Here is a 19307-nt window from a genome sequence, read left to right as displayed (position 1 = left end):
TCAGTATGGAAGAATTAACAGAAATTAGAAGGTTATTTTGTGAATTTATCACGTATTATGAAAAGTACTGTATGCTTTCATATCCATTTATCCGTAACTTTGACATTAAATTATATATTTAACATTTAATAGAGAATATATTCAGAATAATTCTGCACGACTTCCAGCAGCGCTCATTTCCTACCATTATCTATTACATATTGCTGATTCAATATATAATACTGGGCCTGCATGGGCAACCTGGCAGTATCCCATGGAAAGGCTATGTGGAATGCTATTGCCTTTGGTTCGTTCTACACAACATCCTTATACAAACCTCCAAAATCAAATTACAATGTGGACCCAGTTTTCACATCTTCAATATAAACCTAATATATATCAAAGGCTCATTAGTAAAAATTCAAAAAAAACATTAAATTACTCAGAAAACAATTATTTTACTACTGACGGTGCTGAAGAAGTGCTATATTCACTATCACGCAAATATTGCATGAATAGAACTGAGATCCAGCGCTTAAGAGCCTATTATGTGACAGCATTAAACAGAAATGCAAATCAACTTTCAGTAAGCACATTTCCTACTGTTTAAATTTTATTCTAAAAGAACCTTTAATCTTCTAATATATTTCATTTAAGTTAATTACAAATTCCATTCAAAAATATGGAAAACTTCAAACCAAAAATGATTTAACAATTAATTCAAAATTGTCAAATCGCAAGGGTGATGTGGCACGCACAAATTACTGCATTGCTGTATGTGTATATATATCATCATTTTTAATACTTTTAATATTTTAATATTACTAATTTTCTTTATTTAGGCGAAGCTTCTAGTTGACCGAAATGCACATCGCCCAAATGCACCTGTTATTTTGGAAGAGCGTGAATTCTTTGGAGAAGTACAATATTTTTTTTCGCATCAATACAACAGTGACTGGTCTATGCTAGCATATGTGCAATGGGTACGAAATCCTCATCCTTCTGGACATGGGCCATTAAAGTTTCGAGATCATGGTGCTTTTGAAGTAATTAATGTAAGTGCAATTTGTAGAAATGTCGGATTTCTTAAGATGTCAAACAATGAGTTTTACATTATTGACCGAGAAAATCAGATTAAATTTCGATAATTTTTTATGAAATTTGCGTATTTTATTGTGTTTGTAATAATATATATGTTTGTAATTTACATATTTTCAATATATATTTGTAATAAGTAGGTTGACAGTTATTTAATAATATGTAATCTTAAATCCGGTTAAATTCCATTTTTCGTTAATTATGTAAAAAATTGCTTGATAAATTTTTAGTTATTTAATAATGAAATTTTGGATCCGTTTAAAATCCATTTCTACAAATAAAATCACGGATTATTTTCTCAACAGTTGCGGCACACTGAACATTTACGGATTTACGAGCATAATTATGGATATATAACGGAAATATTCTGGAATGTATTTTTTACAGGGTAAGGTTTCATAATATTGAAATGCTTTGATTTCATCTTTTTCAGTTCCTTTTCCTAATCTATAGCAATTCGCAAGATGAAGTTTTGCAATTGTATTACCACTTTTAGTAGCTTTTTTATACCAATAAACCGATTCTTTTTCATTATTTACAGATTCATAAAAATTTCCTAAATAAAATTGCCCAATAATACTTCCATTTTTTGCTGATTCTTGATAGTATTTATGGGCCAAAAGATGATCTAAGGTTGTTCCATATCCATCGTAATAACATTTAGCGAGATAAACTTGTGCAATCGAATAATTATTATTCGCTGCTTTTGAAAACAGTTCAAATGATTTAATGCTATAATCTTCTTTTTCATCAACACCGATATTATAATAATAAAATAATCCAAGTAGCCATCCATAAATTAATACGTCTTTATTACTTGATAACCAATCTATAAGATTATTAAAATTTTGATTCGGTTGCCATATTCTTTTAATAAGTAGTTGTTGATCCAAAGTATCTGATAGATAATTAAAATTTTGATCAGATTGTAATATTTTCTTAATAATTAGTAGTTGAATTTGATCGTCTAAGGTAATTCCACTATCGTGTTTTGTAATTATATATTCAATTAAATTATTAGCCATTGCAACAGATATTGACTCATTCATATCTACTGATATTTGGTCTAACGTGTCTGACTTGTTAGATGAACTAGTATTTTCAAATTCCACCACATCCATACAATTTTGCGAACTTAACTTACTTTCATATATATTACTATTTTCTAACGATGCAATATGTGAAATAGTACTCAATATTAAACTGTTGTTAATATCCAGATCATCATTTATATCTACAGTCTCTTTGCTTGTTTTTGAAATTGATCCGTATTTTTCCGATGAATAAGTACTTTTATTGTCTTCATTTAGTTCATTGAGACTATCAACAATAATTTCAGGAGAAATGATTTTTTTGAGCGTCAAAATAACTTCGTGCATATTTGGACGTTCATTTGATTCATATTTCCAACATTCTAACCAATCAGTAAAGAAATTAATATCAATGATGCTTATAATATAAACATGTTAATCATTTTATTTAATTTATTACCTGTGTATAATTTACTATATTTAACAGGAGTTCCATCAATAATTTTTTCCCTTTTACCTTTTATTAAAGATAAAATAAAACTAACGTCTTGTTCAATATCTTCAAATGCTTCATGTCCACTTGAAATTTGCCACAATAAAACTCCAATGCTATACACATCTGACTTTTTATTTAATTTATAATTTTCATCATTGAGTTTCTTCGGCTCCACGTAGGGTATTACACCCTGTATTTTCGATGTGATACTTGATGCTTCAGTAACTTTTTTTGATAACCCAAAGTCTGTTAATTTAATACTGTTCTGATGTATAAGTATATTTCCAGAGTACTAATTGTACAAAAAAAAATTCTCATTAATCATTTAACACGTATCAATTAGAGGTAATAATTATTTTCAAATATTACCACTTACCAGATCATGATGAACAATATCATTATCATGTAAAAACCCTACAGCATCTGCCAGTTGTAATGCTAAACGAGATTTATCGTCCCAATCCAGATCATTAAAGTTTTTGCCTAAATAAGTATTTAGTGTACCGCCATTGGCATATTCCAAGACTAATGAATAATTTTTTATCTGTTGAGTTGGAACTGCTAAATAATAAATATTTTAAATAATAAGAAACCAGAAAAGTGTAAATAAATTTATTAAATTTAATTTAAATTCTCTTAATACTTGCCGGTTTCTATTTTTGTGATTCCATACAATCTTATGATATTTCCATGATCATCTACACTTCTGTGTAACTTTAACTGCGACGTATTATATAAAGTATTATAAATTACCATTAATTTAATTAATTCATATATATTTAAATAAATACCTCTTTTATGATTTCTTCAAGAGTCTGTTTATCATTACTAAAAGACTTCAAAGCGTAAAAGTGTTCAGTATTTTTCCAATTAGCACGATTGACTTCTCCATAAGAACCAATTCCTATTGGTCGAATATTTTTAAAGTCTGAATATTTATAATATTTGATATGTTCATCGGGAGTATATAGTATTTAGTTACGGTACTATATTATATGATAGGTAAGGTACGATTGATAAGATATAGGTACGATACAAAATTATGCTAATCATACTGATCATACTGATATACAATGGAAAATTTCAAACCTCTAGGTATTGTTAATCATATTTATCAAATAATACCTGTACTCTTAGCTCTTATTTGATTTGTGAAACATTTCTGCAGATTTAGTACCAAAAATGATCAGATTTATTAAATCTCGATAATGATTTTGCTGATTTAAACTTTTTCTTCTTCCTTCGTCCTTAATTTTTTCTCAACTTATTAACCTTATTATTTTTTATCATTTTTTCTTAATTTTTAATAAAATGTCTACACCATATGAATATATAAATTTAGATGAATTTGATGAGCCATTGAACTTTGATCCATTTGTAAGTTTAATTAATATTAAATTATTATTATATAAAAAAATTGTAATAGATGTAAATAATAAATACATTTTTATTTAGACAGCCGAAACCAACTTAAATGCAGAAGATGATACAGAATCTGAAATAGCAGTATTTACAAGGGATACTAAAATCAATGATGTAAGACACTCTCTAGTTCCTATTGAATATCCAGAAACATCAGAAGAAGGAGTTGCGTATATTTATCACATTGAAAACTGGGAGGATCCTAAGGCAGCATTTCGTGATGTAAGTAATTTTTGATATAAAGATGTTTTACCAAAAATTAACACTTTTTTTTAAAAAAATAGATCCAATACTCACTCTGTGATGGCAGCGGTGGTTCTCCTAACGTTGGATGTCCATTTTTTGGTAAAGATATGGATGATCCAGAAAATAAAAAATGGGTCCAGGTTAAAAAGGCAATAAAACATTGCGGAGGCATTAAAACTTGTCAATTAGCTGGTCCAAATATCTTGGAAGCATCACATACTAAGGTAGATCTTGAAACCAATCCATTTATCTGTGAAGATGGTTATAATAATACTCCAGAAAATAGGATTACAAGAGTACTTACTCAAACGTAAGTTATAATAGTCTCAAATTATAATTTTATAATGCATTTTTTAATAATCTTTACTTTCTTTTAGGGAATACTTAACAGCAATAAAAACCCGATGTCCTTATCCAAATAATACTTTTACTTGTGGTGGTAAAGCTAAAATTAAACACTATTTAGTTCATACTACAAATCAATGGAGTGAATTCATAGGATGTGATAAATGGAAACCAAATGAAAAAGGTCATATGTCTTTGCAAATTAAGGCTGGTGTAGATATTAATCTTTTAAAGTCACTTTTTGCAAATCAGGGAAAAATTTTAGATCAGGAAGTATGCATCTTCATTACTTTTTTATTAATATATAATAATTTATAACTTTACTAATTTATGAACTGTTTTTTATTTATTTAATTTATATAGGATGATACAAATTGCAATATGTTGTACCCTACAGGTTGTCATAAGAAATATTGTGGTAAATAAATTCCACTTTTTTTTTAATATAATTGTATTTATTAAAAAATTAATGACTTTTTTATTAGAATCAGTCCATCTTTTTCAGGGCTTAACTCAAAAACTTGAATTAAAATGACTTCCTTGTTCAGTTGAATTCAAGATGCTTACACCTTTAAATTTGCAAAGATTTCCTTTTGTAATCTTGATATCTAAAGGAATTCATACACATCCACCACCACCTTTATCTAAGACTCCTACTTGTATTAAATCAGAGTTGAGGAAACTAATTGAAAATTCTAAAGAACAACTTATAGATATAACTGCACAGCAGTTAGTGTCAGGTTAGTTTAACTTATTTTATTATGCTATATCATTATAAATTTTCTTATTATTAACTTTTTTTTTTTTAATAAGGTCATTTGCTTAAAAGTGTATTTGGAACAGAAATGGTAGCTGAAATCCATGCTTCTCTCAATAATATTGACAAGCTTCGATATTTAATTGCACGTGTTCATAATCAGCAACATCCACATGGTCAAGGGATTCTTGGAGTGGTATATGATTTTTATCAAAATACTCAAGAAATAAAGAATTATATCCAAAAAATTAGTAAGTAAAAATGTTATTAATATATTTATTATTTACTTTACACATAATATAAAATAATTTAATATATATTTTTAGGTTTTTTTAATGATGGTCATATAATGATTTTATGTATGACTAATGAACAAGCAGCAAAATGCATTGAATTTAAATATTTCGAAGTTGATCTTTCATTTAAACGTGTTTATGGTGACATTAATGAATTAGAGTTTAATGCATATGAAGAAAAATCTAGGACTAGTAAGTTAACAATTTTAATTTTTCAATTTGATTTATTAATAATTCTTAATTAATTTAAATGCATTCTTTATAGTTATAACATTTTGTAGAATTTTTACTAATATTGCAACTAAAGAGGCATATCAAAGAATGTTTGAAGCCTTTTTTGAAATAGTTGAAAAATTATCTAATAAGCCTGCCCATTTTCGGCATATACATGGTGATGGTTGGGTTTGTGTTTTAGCTGATTTAGATCAAGCCCAAGCCCTTGGATTAGGAAAGGCTATGAAAAAAATGGATCCTACACGAAAAGCTAAAGAACATTTACAATATGTATTTAAATCATGTCGTATCCATTATAAAAGGTAAGATTTTTATATTTTTTAAATTAATAATAAAACTTTTGCTAATAATTTTATAATTTTATAGAAATGTTGACCATTACCCTTATTGTGCAGATACAAAACATGATATGCTTGAAATTCTTAAAGCAAATTCTTCTGAAGAAATTAATCAAATATTTGGACAAATTAAAATGCGTAATGAAGATGGTATACAAAGTAAGTATATAATGTTTTGCTTTATTAGATTATCAATCGTATTAATTATATTAATTTATGTCAATTTATTTTTTTTAGATTGGCTAGAATATTATCAGAAACCATGGGTTCTGGGTTCATTAACATATCATTATTCCTTAATGTCATATGAAGATTGGCAGACAACACCATTTGATACTAATATTGCTGAAAGTGCTCATGCAATGATTAATCGAACAGGCAAATCATTGAAATTAAAAATTGCAATTCTAAGGTAATTTTTTACTATCTGCATAATTATATAATAAATAATTTGATACCTATTTTATTTTTTATATTTAGGGGATGGGAACATGATGAGTGCATCTATAAAAGAATAAAAATACATCAACAAACAGGCATTCCTATGTCTAGTAAAGATAAAAGTGACTTTGGTAAAAAAATGCAAGCTAATAAAAGATCAGGTAAAGTAATAAACTTTGTGATTTGATTGCTATTTATGATGGGTATTATCATGTTTTAATGTTATAAAAAAAATAGTTAAAAAACTATCCAAAAGAACAACCAGTAAAGGAAAGCAACGCGCTTCAAAAAAGGCAAAGATTGATTATGATGATGACGACACTGAAATGGAAATTGAAGAGCGCAAGATCGCATTAGAAGAGAGGAAAATGCAACTCAAACAGAATGAAATTGATCTAAAATTAAAAGAGTTGCAGATTAAAAAGTTGGAAATGGAATTAAATAATAATTAATGAAATATGCTATTATTACTTTGCTAAAAATATTATTAATTTGCCAAAAATTTGTATAAGATTTAATATGTATAATATAATATGTAGAGCTTTTTTTAAAAAAAAATATTTCAAATTTCAATATGCTACAGTTGAAGAATAATAATTATTAAAATCAAAATAATTAATGTAACAATATATTGTAAAATAAATGTAAATAAAAATAATTAATACATAAATTAGCAATTGTTTATACAAATCGAAATCTTTTTTATTAATTTTTACATAGATTTTAATTTCATTTTTCCTTTTAGACTTTTCAACATGTTTATTTTTTGTTGTATTACTGCGGTTTACAATATTTACAATACAGGTACGATATTTGTATGGCAGTTTGTACCGTACCTGTAACTTTGGTTGTATTAATATTATACAACCAAAGGTGTAAGTACAGTATGATGCACAAATGGATCTTCATACCGGTAAAAAAATGATCATACCGTAACAGTGTCAATCGATGATACCGTAACTATTTAAATAATACCGGTTCATCGGCAATTGACCTCTCTAACCAATCGATATAATGATTTGAATCTTTTAAGGTGTTAGTTGGCATGTTTTTATTTATTTATTTTCTGGTTTAAAGTTGAACGAGTAAGTTGGACGTATTGGAGTATTCTTTTATATTCAATGATAGATCGGCGAAAATTTCAAGTTTTTGTAACGTTACGAAATTGGCAATCTTTCAATATGAATTGTCTTTATCCTTAATAGGAAAGTCATCGCCAAATAAAAGTTTGATATTACATTCGTAAAACATAGTACAATATTATAATTTTTTTTAAAAAAAATTAATTTTGGAATATTCTTATCATCTTCTTATTATTAATGGAATATAAAATTCTTTATTATTTTTTATTTTTAATTATTAATATAAATAAATAAATCATGAGACACTTAAAAAAAGAAATAAATTCTTTCATCAGTGAGAAAACTCCGCACGCATGATATGTAAACAAAGAAAAAAAGAAGAAAAAGAAAGGGAATTTTTTTTATAAAAAAAAAATACAATCAAGTTTATGACTCTTTCATGAATTTATAGTACTACAATAATAATTATAATATTTCGATATTTAGCTGTAGATCATTAAGAAAAAAAATAAAAAAAATTATGGATATTGTGTTCAAAAATCGCTAAAATAAGATAGTATAAAAAAGGCTAATTTATTTCATAAGTCATAACAGGTTTTTTATGATTATACTCATGTCACGGGTTTATTTATACTTTTCTAATAAATAACCTACTGCCGAGTAACCCGGCTACCCGCCTGACAATCAAATTTCTCAAGTGTCCCGTATATTTTGAATTTTGCTGTAATACAATTATTAAATAAAATAAAAGATATAAAAATTAAATTATTCACATACAAACATTTTCTTTTTAAAAAAAATTCGCTTTTATTGATCTTCAACTTCTTTTTTCTTGTTTTTTTTTTTAATTTCGTTGTTTCAAATTTTGCTAAAATATTAATGATTCTAAAAATTTTTAATTCTCTAATTCTTTCTTTGTTATATCCCTTTCAAATTTTTCCGTATTTCAATTTCCCTTAAGATGGAATTTTCATTCTTTGGTCGATCACTGCTTTGTGTTTCGTCGGTGAAATCAATTGATCAACTAGTATATGTAAAAAGATTTGGGTGAATTAAAAAATCATTTAAGAATAAGTAATTTGCCTAAATATAAAAAGAGTTAAAAGAATAGTTATTTATTTAATGTCTGAACCAAATTTTTTGTCATTCAATTAGTGTTGGTTGAAAATAAATAAATACAACGAAGAACGATTAATAAATTAATAATTAATAAGCAAAAAAAAAATTTAACTTGAAAAAATAAAATATTTTAAAGAAAATTAAAAAAAAAAATATTTTGATTTTAAAAATCAATTAAAATCAATTTTTTTTTTTGGTTTGAAAAAAAAAACCCCCCGGAAAATAAAACAATTAGGTAATTAAATTAAAAAAAAAGTTTAGTAAGATCGAAAGCATACCTGATACCGGTTAAAGTTTCATACCTAAAAAGCGATAAAGCAAATACCGTAACAGATACACAAGAACATACTACCGCCTAAACCACATATAATTTGTTACGCAATGACAATTATTAATTTTTAAACATAGGCGTAACCCGCGCGTTACTTTGTTAAACAACTAACTAGTAATTTCTAACACATACTTAAAATTGAAGTATTAGACCTTTATTACGCTTATTGTAATCATTTTTTCGTATATTATTTAAAAGTGCATGATGCAATTGCTGATATTGATATTTGATAAATTGCGCGATACGACCGATACGTCTCTGAGTTACTCATATTTTGAATAACTTTTTATAATAGTTACGTAAAAATTGTTACGCAACATACAATTGAAGGCCAGTCCTGCGGATCAGCCAAATACTCCTTTAATTAAATCAATCAATCCAATCCAATCCAATCAATCTGTCCAAATATAAAATCAGCGTATTACGTTCCTTTTATTTTGTGTATAACCAACCCACTGATTATTTTTTTTTTATAAATAAACCACTTTTTGCACTTTTTTTTTTTAACGACGTTTTTTATATTTTTTTTAAGACGTTTTTTATATTTTAACTTTTATAACGACATTTTATATATTTTAACTTCTATAACGACGTTTTTTACATTTAAATATCTGTCTTTTACATTTATAATGACATTTTCTTTTATAATGAGGTCTCTTTTTTTTTACGAGGTCTCACGAGGTCTCTTTTTTTTACAACGAGGTCTCTTTTTTTATAACGAGGTATCTCTCTCGTACAAAAAGAGTTTGTTTTGCAGTTTTATTAGTAAAAACGCCCATTTCCTGACGATGTCTAGGTTTTACATCTGGTCGTCACACGTAACGAGGTATCTCTCTCGTACAAAAGGAGTTTGTTTTGCAGTTTTATTAGTAAAAACGCCCATTTCCTGACGATGTCTAGGTTTTACATCTGGTCGTCACACGTAACGAGGTATCTCTCTCGTACAAAAGGAGTTTGTTTTGCAGTTTTATTAGTAAAAACGCCCATTATTTCTGGTGATGTCTAGGTTTTACATCTGGTCACCAGTATAATGAAGATGGTTGAACTTTCTAGACCATTGTATAATATAATATACATAATGTGACTGTAGACGACCTTGGTTTATTGGAAACGTGATAAACCCATAGCATATGCCCCTGTCTCCCGGCTGGTCAGCCATAGCATCCCTCTGAGTTTGCCGATTGGTGTTTGAGGTCATATCTCTAGAGTTCTTCCATATTTTAAGGTGTTTCTCTTCTTTTTCTGTTTCTTTTCTTTCTCCTATATGTTTAAAAGATTAAGCAAACAGAATTTTTTTTTAAATCTTATCCTGGTGGAGAGCATGTCTATGCTTTGACTAGTTCGATTCTAGTCTAAGATCTTGATAATCATATTTTAATTGGTTTTTTTTTGAAAATATTAAGAGGGCCTTTAACAAATTTAGGGCGAAAATCATTTGGGATTTCAATTTAAATCCACAAAATAAATACTATCCTATTTACATTTCTCAAACTTTAATATATACAGATTATAAGAAATGGTTGGTAAAAATTGAAATTTTGTTAAATATTTGATAGAATTATTGAATCAGATTAAAAGATAAATCTAAGATCTAGAATATAGGGTTAAAATAAGATTTTGGATATGAGAACCTTCTTTAGTTTTCTATTTTAAAATTTAAATTCAAAAAATTTTTAATAGTCGATATAAAGTTAAGAAATTGGTTCTCATATTTAATTTGATGCGGCGTGCAGATTTTGATTTTTATAATAAAAAATTTTAAACCAATAAAAATTTGAGATTGAGATAACGTCAAAACCTTTATATATTAAAAAAAAATTGTATTCAGTAAATAAATTTCAGGTTTATAAAAAACCGAAAAAAAAGGTACCTAATTATAAATAAATTCCCCGGTTTATAAGAACCAAAAAAAAATATTTAATAAAGTTCCTAATTTACAAGAACTGAAAAAATAGTAATTCTCGTTATACTTTAGCGATCTGCTGCGGTCAATCACATGGCCCCAAGATGAGATATACAGTAGATATACCGATATATGTTAAATTTTTCTAAAAATGTTCGTTGCTCTCGTTGGGCAGAACTCGATTTAACAATTAACGATAAAATTTTATTTTCTCAAGAACATACAGTATAAATATTATATCGTTCTCACATAACACAACCAAAATCACCTATATGGAGACTAAATTTCGTTATGTAGATCATTAAAAAAAAGGTAAAATTTATTACAAAAAAAATCTTTCATAGAACTTAAGAGATTTATTGCTAAAAAAATCAGCATATAAAATTCAATCGTTAAAAAAAAATTTACTAAACAAAAAAAAAAATAAAAAGTTCTGTATACTACTATTATGGAATTAATAATGGAACCGTTTAAAAAAAAAAAATGTTTTAAAAAAAGACATTTAAAAAAAATTTATAAAAAAGTATTTTTTAAAAAAAAGAACCGTTTTAAAAAAATAAAATAAATGTAACATTTATTGGAAATGATAAAAAAAATTAAGAAACAAATTAAAAAAATAGGTCTTAAAACTGCCAGTTATAAAAAAAAGAATTAAATTAAATAGATAAAAAAAATAAATAAAAACAACCCACTTGAAACGACCCCTTCAGGGACCTTCAATCAATCAAATAATATTAGTAATCAAAGAAAATAGAAATGATTGGCATTTACTTTTATTGAAATATGTGAAATTGTAGTGTGTAAAAATTTTAAAAATTATTTCATAATTAATATAATGTAGGCTAACATTATATATAAAATCTGTATTGAACGAATATTCCAAATAAAGTAAATAAAGAGTATATATATATTGCAATAAAATTAATTATGTAGTAGATATACATTTTAATTGTATTTTTTTCGCAGTATATTTATAGTAAATTTATAAAAATTATATATATTTATTAGAAAAGGTATTCTTTATTCATAGATATTTACGAGTTAGCTAATCGCTTGTTTAAAATAAATACCTAGTATTAAAACATAATATTCAATCAAATATAATAAATATCAAAATTTTGTCATATACATACATATACACCAGAAGTCCAGAACTCGGAATTGCTTTAATAAACCTTCAATTTATCAAGCTCGTCATTAAAATCAAATCAAACGTTGCCTGTTCTTGCTCTGCTAACAATTATTGCTTTTGTCCTTAGCTCGTCAAAACAGCTTTAAAAAAGAAGACATTTTTTAAATAACGGTTATTATCCAAATCGTGGTTGTCATCTTGGCATCTTGCGTCACAATCGTGGATAAAATATGTCTTTCAGACTCCAAGCAAAATATATTTACAGATTTTCTTTTATAAAATGAACCTAATGGATAATTCTCATTTCGTTCTACTTATAATGCAAAAATAATATTTACCTTACATATATAATTTGTAATATATTAAAATGAATTACATCTTACCTTCTTTTGATTCTTGTCCCGGCAAACCCATGAATATCCATCACCCTCTGAGATGGATGTAATTATGTGATGTGATGAGTATTTCAATTTCATAATTTTCTTTAACGATCCATCTTTTTCTAAATTAAAATCAAGAAAGGCGAAGTTTAATACAAGGATTTATATTTAATTTCTCATTTCTCCTAATCTCCTTTCATAAGGGAAACACCCTTTTCGTTTAGAAATTCTTTACAGTTTTGAAAACATGACACCCTTTTGCAAACTCTATTTTTAGATCCATTGTGGCGTAGTAAAAGGAGTAAAGGTAAAAAACAAAATAAAAAAAGAAAAATAAAAAGCCTGTAATGTATTTACTGTATATTATAGTTTTAATTTGAATTCGCTAGAAAAATTGAATTTTATCCTACATTCGATATAGAATTCACTGCCAAATTATTTTCTATTTTCCAAATATTCGGTAAGCTTGTTGCAAAAGGAAATTTTTTTACCGATCTGCTTGTGTAATAATCACCTGCTACAACTACAGCCGAAATACAGCAAAGGGTCTGTTGCAAAATAGGTCTCTTGGCGGACATTTGATATGTTTAAAGTTAAAAATGAATTACAACTTATCCGTTATCGTTACTTTATAATTGCCCTTATTGAAAAATTATTTTATATCAAACAATATCATTTTTTTTTCTTTACCAAATTGCCAGATTCATGTCGTGCGATATGAACACCTAGCATGTAGCACAAGTTTGTGTGACAATGTTTCATATATATATGTCGCTAAACCGCTTCCATTAAAAAATTTTCCGCTCATATCTTCTATGCAATAATATCTTATGATATTTGAATCAATTTTAAAGTCAAAATTGGATAAAAAAAAATGGATCTGCAAAAAATTAGAATCCTTATAGATTTCGGAATGACTCATTCGAGTTTTGCCTATGTGCATATAAAAAATCCGGAAACTATTGTAGTGAACTCTACTTGGTAAATTAAATATTTTTTTTTTTTACTTTTTTTTTGACGAGTGTTTTTAGTAAAATAATTAATTAAAAGGCCAGGGCGTGAAGGTGTTTTTAAAATTCCTACTGCACTTGAATATAATAAAACTTATACTCAAGTTATAAATTGGGTGACTTGGCACTATATGATGAACTGGATGATACGGTTGATGATTTAAATAAGCGTTCTCGTCCAATTGAACTGTTTAAATTACATCTATCTAATTTAAGAGAAGATCAAAAACCTTGGTTACCTCCGCAATTAAATTACAGGAAAGCAATCATAGATTATTTAACTCAAATGCAGATATTGATTAAAAGTACACTAGAAAGAAGGTGGCTGACAATTAGTTTTCCGCAGCATGTTGGTTTAATTCTAACCATTCCTGCTGAATGGGTATATCGTACAAGATAGGTCATTAGTAGTTATTTATTTTACAACTAATAATTAAATTCTTTAATAATATTAATTGAAGCCACCCCATAATACAACTGTCATGCGCGAATGTGCATATAAAGCTGGTCTCTTGACTACATTAAACTCTACACATCTTGAGTTTACTACTGAACGTGTGTATAATGATTAATTATGTTATGTCATTGGATTAGGACGGTGAACTAATTTTTTCTTTGTTACAGCGGATGCAATTGCTTTATATTGCCTAAGTGTTAAGGGGCATAATCTTCATTATGGAGGTAGTGGATTTTTTTATGTAAAAAAAAAATTATAATAATTGTTTTTATAGATTACTTATCTGTTATATACTTTTTTTAAAAAATTAAGATTCTTTCCTAGTTGCAGATTGTGGTGATGATACAGTCGATATTATAACGCGAAAATTTCTTAAAAATAACCGATTAAATGAGATTACTAAACGTGTCGGCGATCTATGTGGTTTTACATTTGTTGATAAGGAATTTTTACACTTTCTTGAGCATAAAGTTGGAATTCAAGCATTAGAAAAATTAAAACAATGTAAATATGGACAAGTACAGTATTTGATTAAACGATTTTTTTCTACTCGGATTAGATTTAAATTTAACGAGGATCGTGAATGTTTTAGGACATACAAGTTTAATTTGCAACATTATTGTCCTAGTTTACCGCAATATGTTACGGGAGAATTTAAAGAACAAATGGAAGAAGTTGGATGGATTGTAAAACTTGATTTTGAATCAGTGAAAGGGATGTTTGATCCAGTTGTAGATAGAATCATAAAATTGATTGATGGTCAATTAAATGATGTTAAGGAACAATGCCGTGCAATATTTTTAGTAGGCAAATTTAGCGAATCACCTTATCTTTTGAGTAGAGTAAGAGAAGCCTTTAAAGATCGAGTTTCGATTATTGCAGTACCTGCTTTACCAATAGCAGCAGTCATTAGAGGTGCTATAATATATGGATTAAACGTTAAACCTACTCACGACTTGTCAGATGAGACTTCTTCTGTTCATCGTATTTATGGTATAAGCGCGTTAAGATAGTTTAATATTAGTAATGGCTGTAAGTTTATTAACTAATTATTTATTACAAATTCGTAAAATCTATACAATATGGATTGATACTAGACGAGCTAGATAATTTAAATAAAATAAAAACAATTTCATCGCGTGTTTTTGAAAAGACATATGGTAAGTTGTAAACTAATTAATTAAAAAATACAGTAAGATAAACTCCTATTTTATCTCTTTTAGGAATCAAAGCTACTCGCAAATGGAATCCTAGTGATCCAATTGAACGTAAACTTTCAGATGGAATGATTAATATTTTTTTACAAATAGCTAAACAAGGGAATGAAATTCCAATTGATACAGGAATCTCAATTATTTTTAGTTCAAATTTCATTTCACGAAATAGTATAGATTTATTTATTACAGATGAACATGATGTAAAATATTGTGATTCTCCTGGGGTAAATTTAATTGGTACATTGAAGATTAGTACGCCCAGTACAATTAAAAACAGTGCTATTTCGATTACTTTATTTTTTAGTAATATAACAATTAAGGTTGTTGCTCAAGAAGTTGATGATAAAACTGGTTGGAAATATGAAACTTTATTTAATAATATAAGTTATTAATATTTGTTAATTATTATTATTATTATATAACATCCCATATTATACTAATAAATTATATAACAATTATTTACATTCCGAATATCACTGTGATATCTTATGTTGCACCAACAAATATTTACCTTATGATTTTTTATGTTCAGATAATTAAATCTCATATTCAAATCAAAACTTCTATGATCGACATCATAAAATTTAGTACTACGATATAATCTCATAAAAATAAAGAAATGGATGCCACGCAAAATATACGTTTTTTTTTAAATAATTTATAATACCAGATATACCGTACTATATATATATTACTAGTATGTATATTATTATATATATAAGTGAATTGTAGCACTTACCAGAAGGAAATTCACCAGAGGGAAATTCACCTCGGGTAAAATTCACCTTTACCATATTATATATTTATATTTATTCCAGTTTAAAAAAACTAAATTTTTTACAATTTTAATGCATATTATATATAAAATAAATGAATAAAACTACCTAAAAATTAGTTTTTATACATTATATAAATAAGGTAAAATTTATAATTTAACTCTTTATAAAATCAAAAATCATCATTTGGATAACAAAAAGTAATCTCATGTTTTTGTCTATTTTCATTCCTTGTAGATGCAATAATTTCATATTGACCAAAGGTTAGCCCGAAATCAATCCTTCTATTATCAAGATGTACGTCTAATAATGATTACAAAAAAAGTTAATTATAATTTATATATTTTCATTATATAAATAGTTGAGATTTACCTGGAAGGTCAATATTTAATTTCCCAAGTAGTGTCATTCCTGGTTCATCACAGTACTCAATATTGTACTTTTGTGTATAGTAAATTGCAAAACTTTCACTTGTCTTAGATTCGGGTTTAAAATTAAAGGAAAAAGTTTGATCAAATGTAATTTCAGTGCCTCGTTTGACCAAAGTTTTAAATCTACAATTTTTGCCACCATGAGTAGGATCCTCACTACCTTTCCAGTTATATTTAATTCCATAAGTATATTTAAGGACTCTCGGAGAAATAGCAGGTTTTAAAATGTCAAATTCAACATCATCCAAAATAGTTGATATAATGGATAATCCATAAATTACACCTCCACGTGCAACTGCTGCTTCTGGGTAATCGGGAACTGAAATATTATTCACATGATGACTAAATTCTTCTTTTATTCTATTCTGTAAATATTTGTTTTCACAAAAATTCCCAGTTAAAAATATTGTTGAACAATTTTCTTTATTATTTGAAAGTTGTATATATATTAAACGAATAATTCTATCAACAACCGGATCAAACATTTTTTTTATGTCATTATATTTAATGTCAATCAACCACTCATTTTCTTTCATGATTTCCCTAGTTTCTTCACTGACATACTGTGGCAAATTTGGAGATACTTCATCAATGTCTAGTACATTTTGAAACTCCATATTATCACCTGTAAAGGGTTCCATTATACGTTCACGGAAAACTTGGATCATATATTGTAAATGACTATAATTATTTTCTTTCAATAGATCTATAGCACAAGTTCCAAGTCTTTCACATAAAAATTTAATAAATTCTTCATTAATCAATCTACTTCCACAGAAGTCTCTAATGTGTACTGTAGCTTTATCTATATACAATGGATCATTTCTGACTAACTTATGAGTAGTCAAATCTGTAGTATACTCACCACAGTCAACAAACATAAATGCTTCTAAAAGATATGAATGAAAAATTACTTGAATATCTTTTAAATTAAAATAATTAATAATCAAAACTTGCCTCCTATTTCATATTTTAATTCGTTTTTTAAACAATATAATGCAGCGGCTTCAGCTGTAAGTAAAGAAAAATCAATTACATTAAATTAATAAAAGCTTTATTTTTTAAAACCCACTTACACTCTGTAGTAAATTGCAGTTTTTCTGAGTCCATATTTTTAATGAGGGCTGCCTCAAATACGCATTCTCTCATAATAGCCTTTTCTATTTCTGAATATTCTGCAGGAATTGTAAGTACTAACAATACGTTTTTAGAGTATTTAATTCCATGCCACTTGCATCTAATATTTTCTTTAATTAACTAAAAATTAGTATTAAAATTATTAAAATAAGTAGAAATTTAAAATTAAAATTAAAATAATATTGGAAATTTGGAATTATAATTCATACCTTTCCGATTTCTCTAAGATAGTCAGTAATAGCCTTTTTGTAATTAATTGGAAGTTTTGGTTTTAAATTATCTGGCAAGTAACCCAGGTGTAATTTGAACAATTCAACGGGTTGACTATTTTGTTTTCTATTTTTTCGTTTTGGTCTTACTCTTAAAGCTTCAGCACCCCAGCACAACACATTATTATATTCATTATCATATTGAAGAACTGTATTTGTTTTATACACGCCAGCTACCCCAAACCCAGGCCATACATAATTTGAAATTATATTTTGTTTATTAGCAACATGGCAATAAGAGAATCCAGAATAATTTGTTCCGAAGTCTAATCCAACCACGATTTTAATGTGTTTCACAATATCTTTCTCCAAACCTTTAAATTACATAAAAAGCATTAATTCGTTTAATCAGTATTAATAAAATTTTTTAAAAAGTTCATTACCACATACTTTTACTATCATTTAAAGCGAAGGTTGTTGGACTATTGTCAATATTACAATTTTCTTGTTCGTTGTTCTCTTTAAAAGCATTAATAGTATTGATATCAATTTCATCTACTTCCAATATTTTTAAATTTTTTTCTAAATTTTGAGAAACTATTTCAAGACGTTGAATTTCTTTATTTTTTTGTTTCTCTAAATTTAAATCCTGTTGAAGTTTTTCAAATTGTTCATCTATCTTTTGAAGTTTTTCTTTTAAATCATTATTAATACGTAAAACATTTTCATTTTCTTTAATTAAATTTGAGTTATTACGTAAGATTTCCTGATTTTTTTTATTTAATTCTAAATTAGTACGTGAAATTTCTTGATTTTTTTCATTTAATTCCGAATTAGTACGTAAGATTTCTTGATATTTTTCATTTAATTCCGAATTAATATATAGGATTTCTTGATTTTCTTCTTGAAGATTATTATTGTGTTGTTTAATTCTTTGATTTTCTTCTAATAAATTTATAAATTTATTATTTAATCTTTTGAAACCAATTTCAAGTTTTTCGACAACTTCATGTTGATTATCAGCAGGAAATAAATTTTCGGAATTTGAGCATTCATTAGTCATGATGTTATTTAAATTTTAACAAGTTCTTTTTTTTTTTATTGAAATAAGAAATTTAAATTCCAAAATTTAACTTATTTTAGCGTGAGCGGCAACTTTATATCAAAAAAATGGTTTCACAAATTCTAAAATGTAACATACTTCACATGAACATCACCTATCCGTAATCAAAATAAAAATCAATAAATAAAATATAACCACTCAAATTAATTATTTAGGATCACAATTTATCCAGGTTACATTTTGAAGGCTACCGAACTTACATAATACTATAACCTTTGGAATTACGACTAATTTGTCTTGAATTCTTTTTTTTATTTGATATCAAATAATATGACGATCTTTGTAATTTTAATTTATCTCTCGAGTTTAACATTTTA

General features: G+C 26.7%; 4 protein-coding genes across 4 annotated transcripts; 2 read left to right on the top strand and 2 right to left on the bottom strand.

The window, feature by feature from the left end:
- Nucleotides 1–1400: 1400 nt before the first annotated feature.
- OCT59_009756 (uncharacterized protein) lies at nucleotides 1401–3666 on the bottom strand (the record flags this gene model as incomplete). The annotated part of the gene is made up of 6 exons (XM_066132577.1): nucleotides 1401–2491; nucleotides 2569–2896; nucleotides 2981–3165; nucleotides 3248–3257; nucleotides 3396–3532; nucleotides 3660–3666. The coding sequence occupies 6 exons, from the start codon at nucleotides 3664–3666 to the stop codon at nucleotides 1401–1403; spliced, it is 1758 nt and encodes a 585-aa protein (XP_066000208.1).
- Nucleotides 3667–3915: 249 nt separating this feature from the next.
- OCT59_009755 (uncharacterized protein) lies at nucleotides 3916–7135 on the top strand (the record flags this gene model as incomplete). Its single annotated transcript, XM_066132576.1, has 12 exons — nucleotides 3916–3981; nucleotides 4060–4248; nucleotides 4311–4582; nucleotides 4650–4890; nucleotides 4981–5035; nucleotides 5166–5357; nucleotides 5431–5570; nucleotides 5980–6206; nucleotides 6271–6401; nucleotides 6480–6654; nucleotides 6723–6844; nucleotides 6921–7135. 12 exons carry the CDS (start codon nucleotides 3916–3918, stop codon nucleotides 7133–7135), a joined length of 2025 nt encoding a protein of 674 aa, XP_066000207.1.
- A 6369-nt stretch (nucleotides 7136–13504) lies between these two features.
- OCT59_009754 (uncharacterized protein) lies at nucleotides 13505–15706 on the top strand (the record flags this gene model as incomplete). Its single annotated transcript, XM_066132575.1, has 7 exons — nucleotides 13505–13611; nucleotides 13746–14022; nucleotides 14102–14195; nucleotides 14265–14321; nucleotides 14410–15090; nucleotides 15195–15257; nucleotides 15321–15706. 7 exons carry the CDS (start codon nucleotides 13505–13507, stop codon nucleotides 15704–15706), a joined length of 1665 nt encoding a protein of 554 aa, XP_066000206.1.
- A 556-nt stretch (nucleotides 15707–16262) lies between these two features.
- Nucleotides 16263–18930, bottom strand: OCT59_009753 (uncharacterized protein; the record flags this gene model as incomplete). Its single annotated transcript, XM_066132574.1, has 5 exons — nucleotides 16263–16393; nucleotides 16463–17443; nucleotides 17598–17778; nucleotides 17868–18241; nucleotides 18318–18930. 5 exons carry the CDS (start codon nucleotides 18928–18930, stop codon nucleotides 16263–16265), a joined length of 2280 nt encoding a protein of 759 aa, XP_066000205.1.
- Nucleotides 18931–19307: the final 377 nt, after the last annotated feature.

The sequence above is a fragment of the Rhizophagus irregularis genome, chromosome 18 (assembly GCF_026210795.1).
Source record: "Rhizophagus irregularis chromosome 18, complete sequence".
NCBI classification, from domain to species: Eukaryota; Fungi; Glomeromycota; class Glomeromycetes; order Glomerales; family Glomeraceae; genus Rhizophagus; species Rhizophagus irregularis.
Note: the sequence above shows the minus strand (reverse complement) of the source record. Positions and strands in the feature narration are given on the sequence as shown.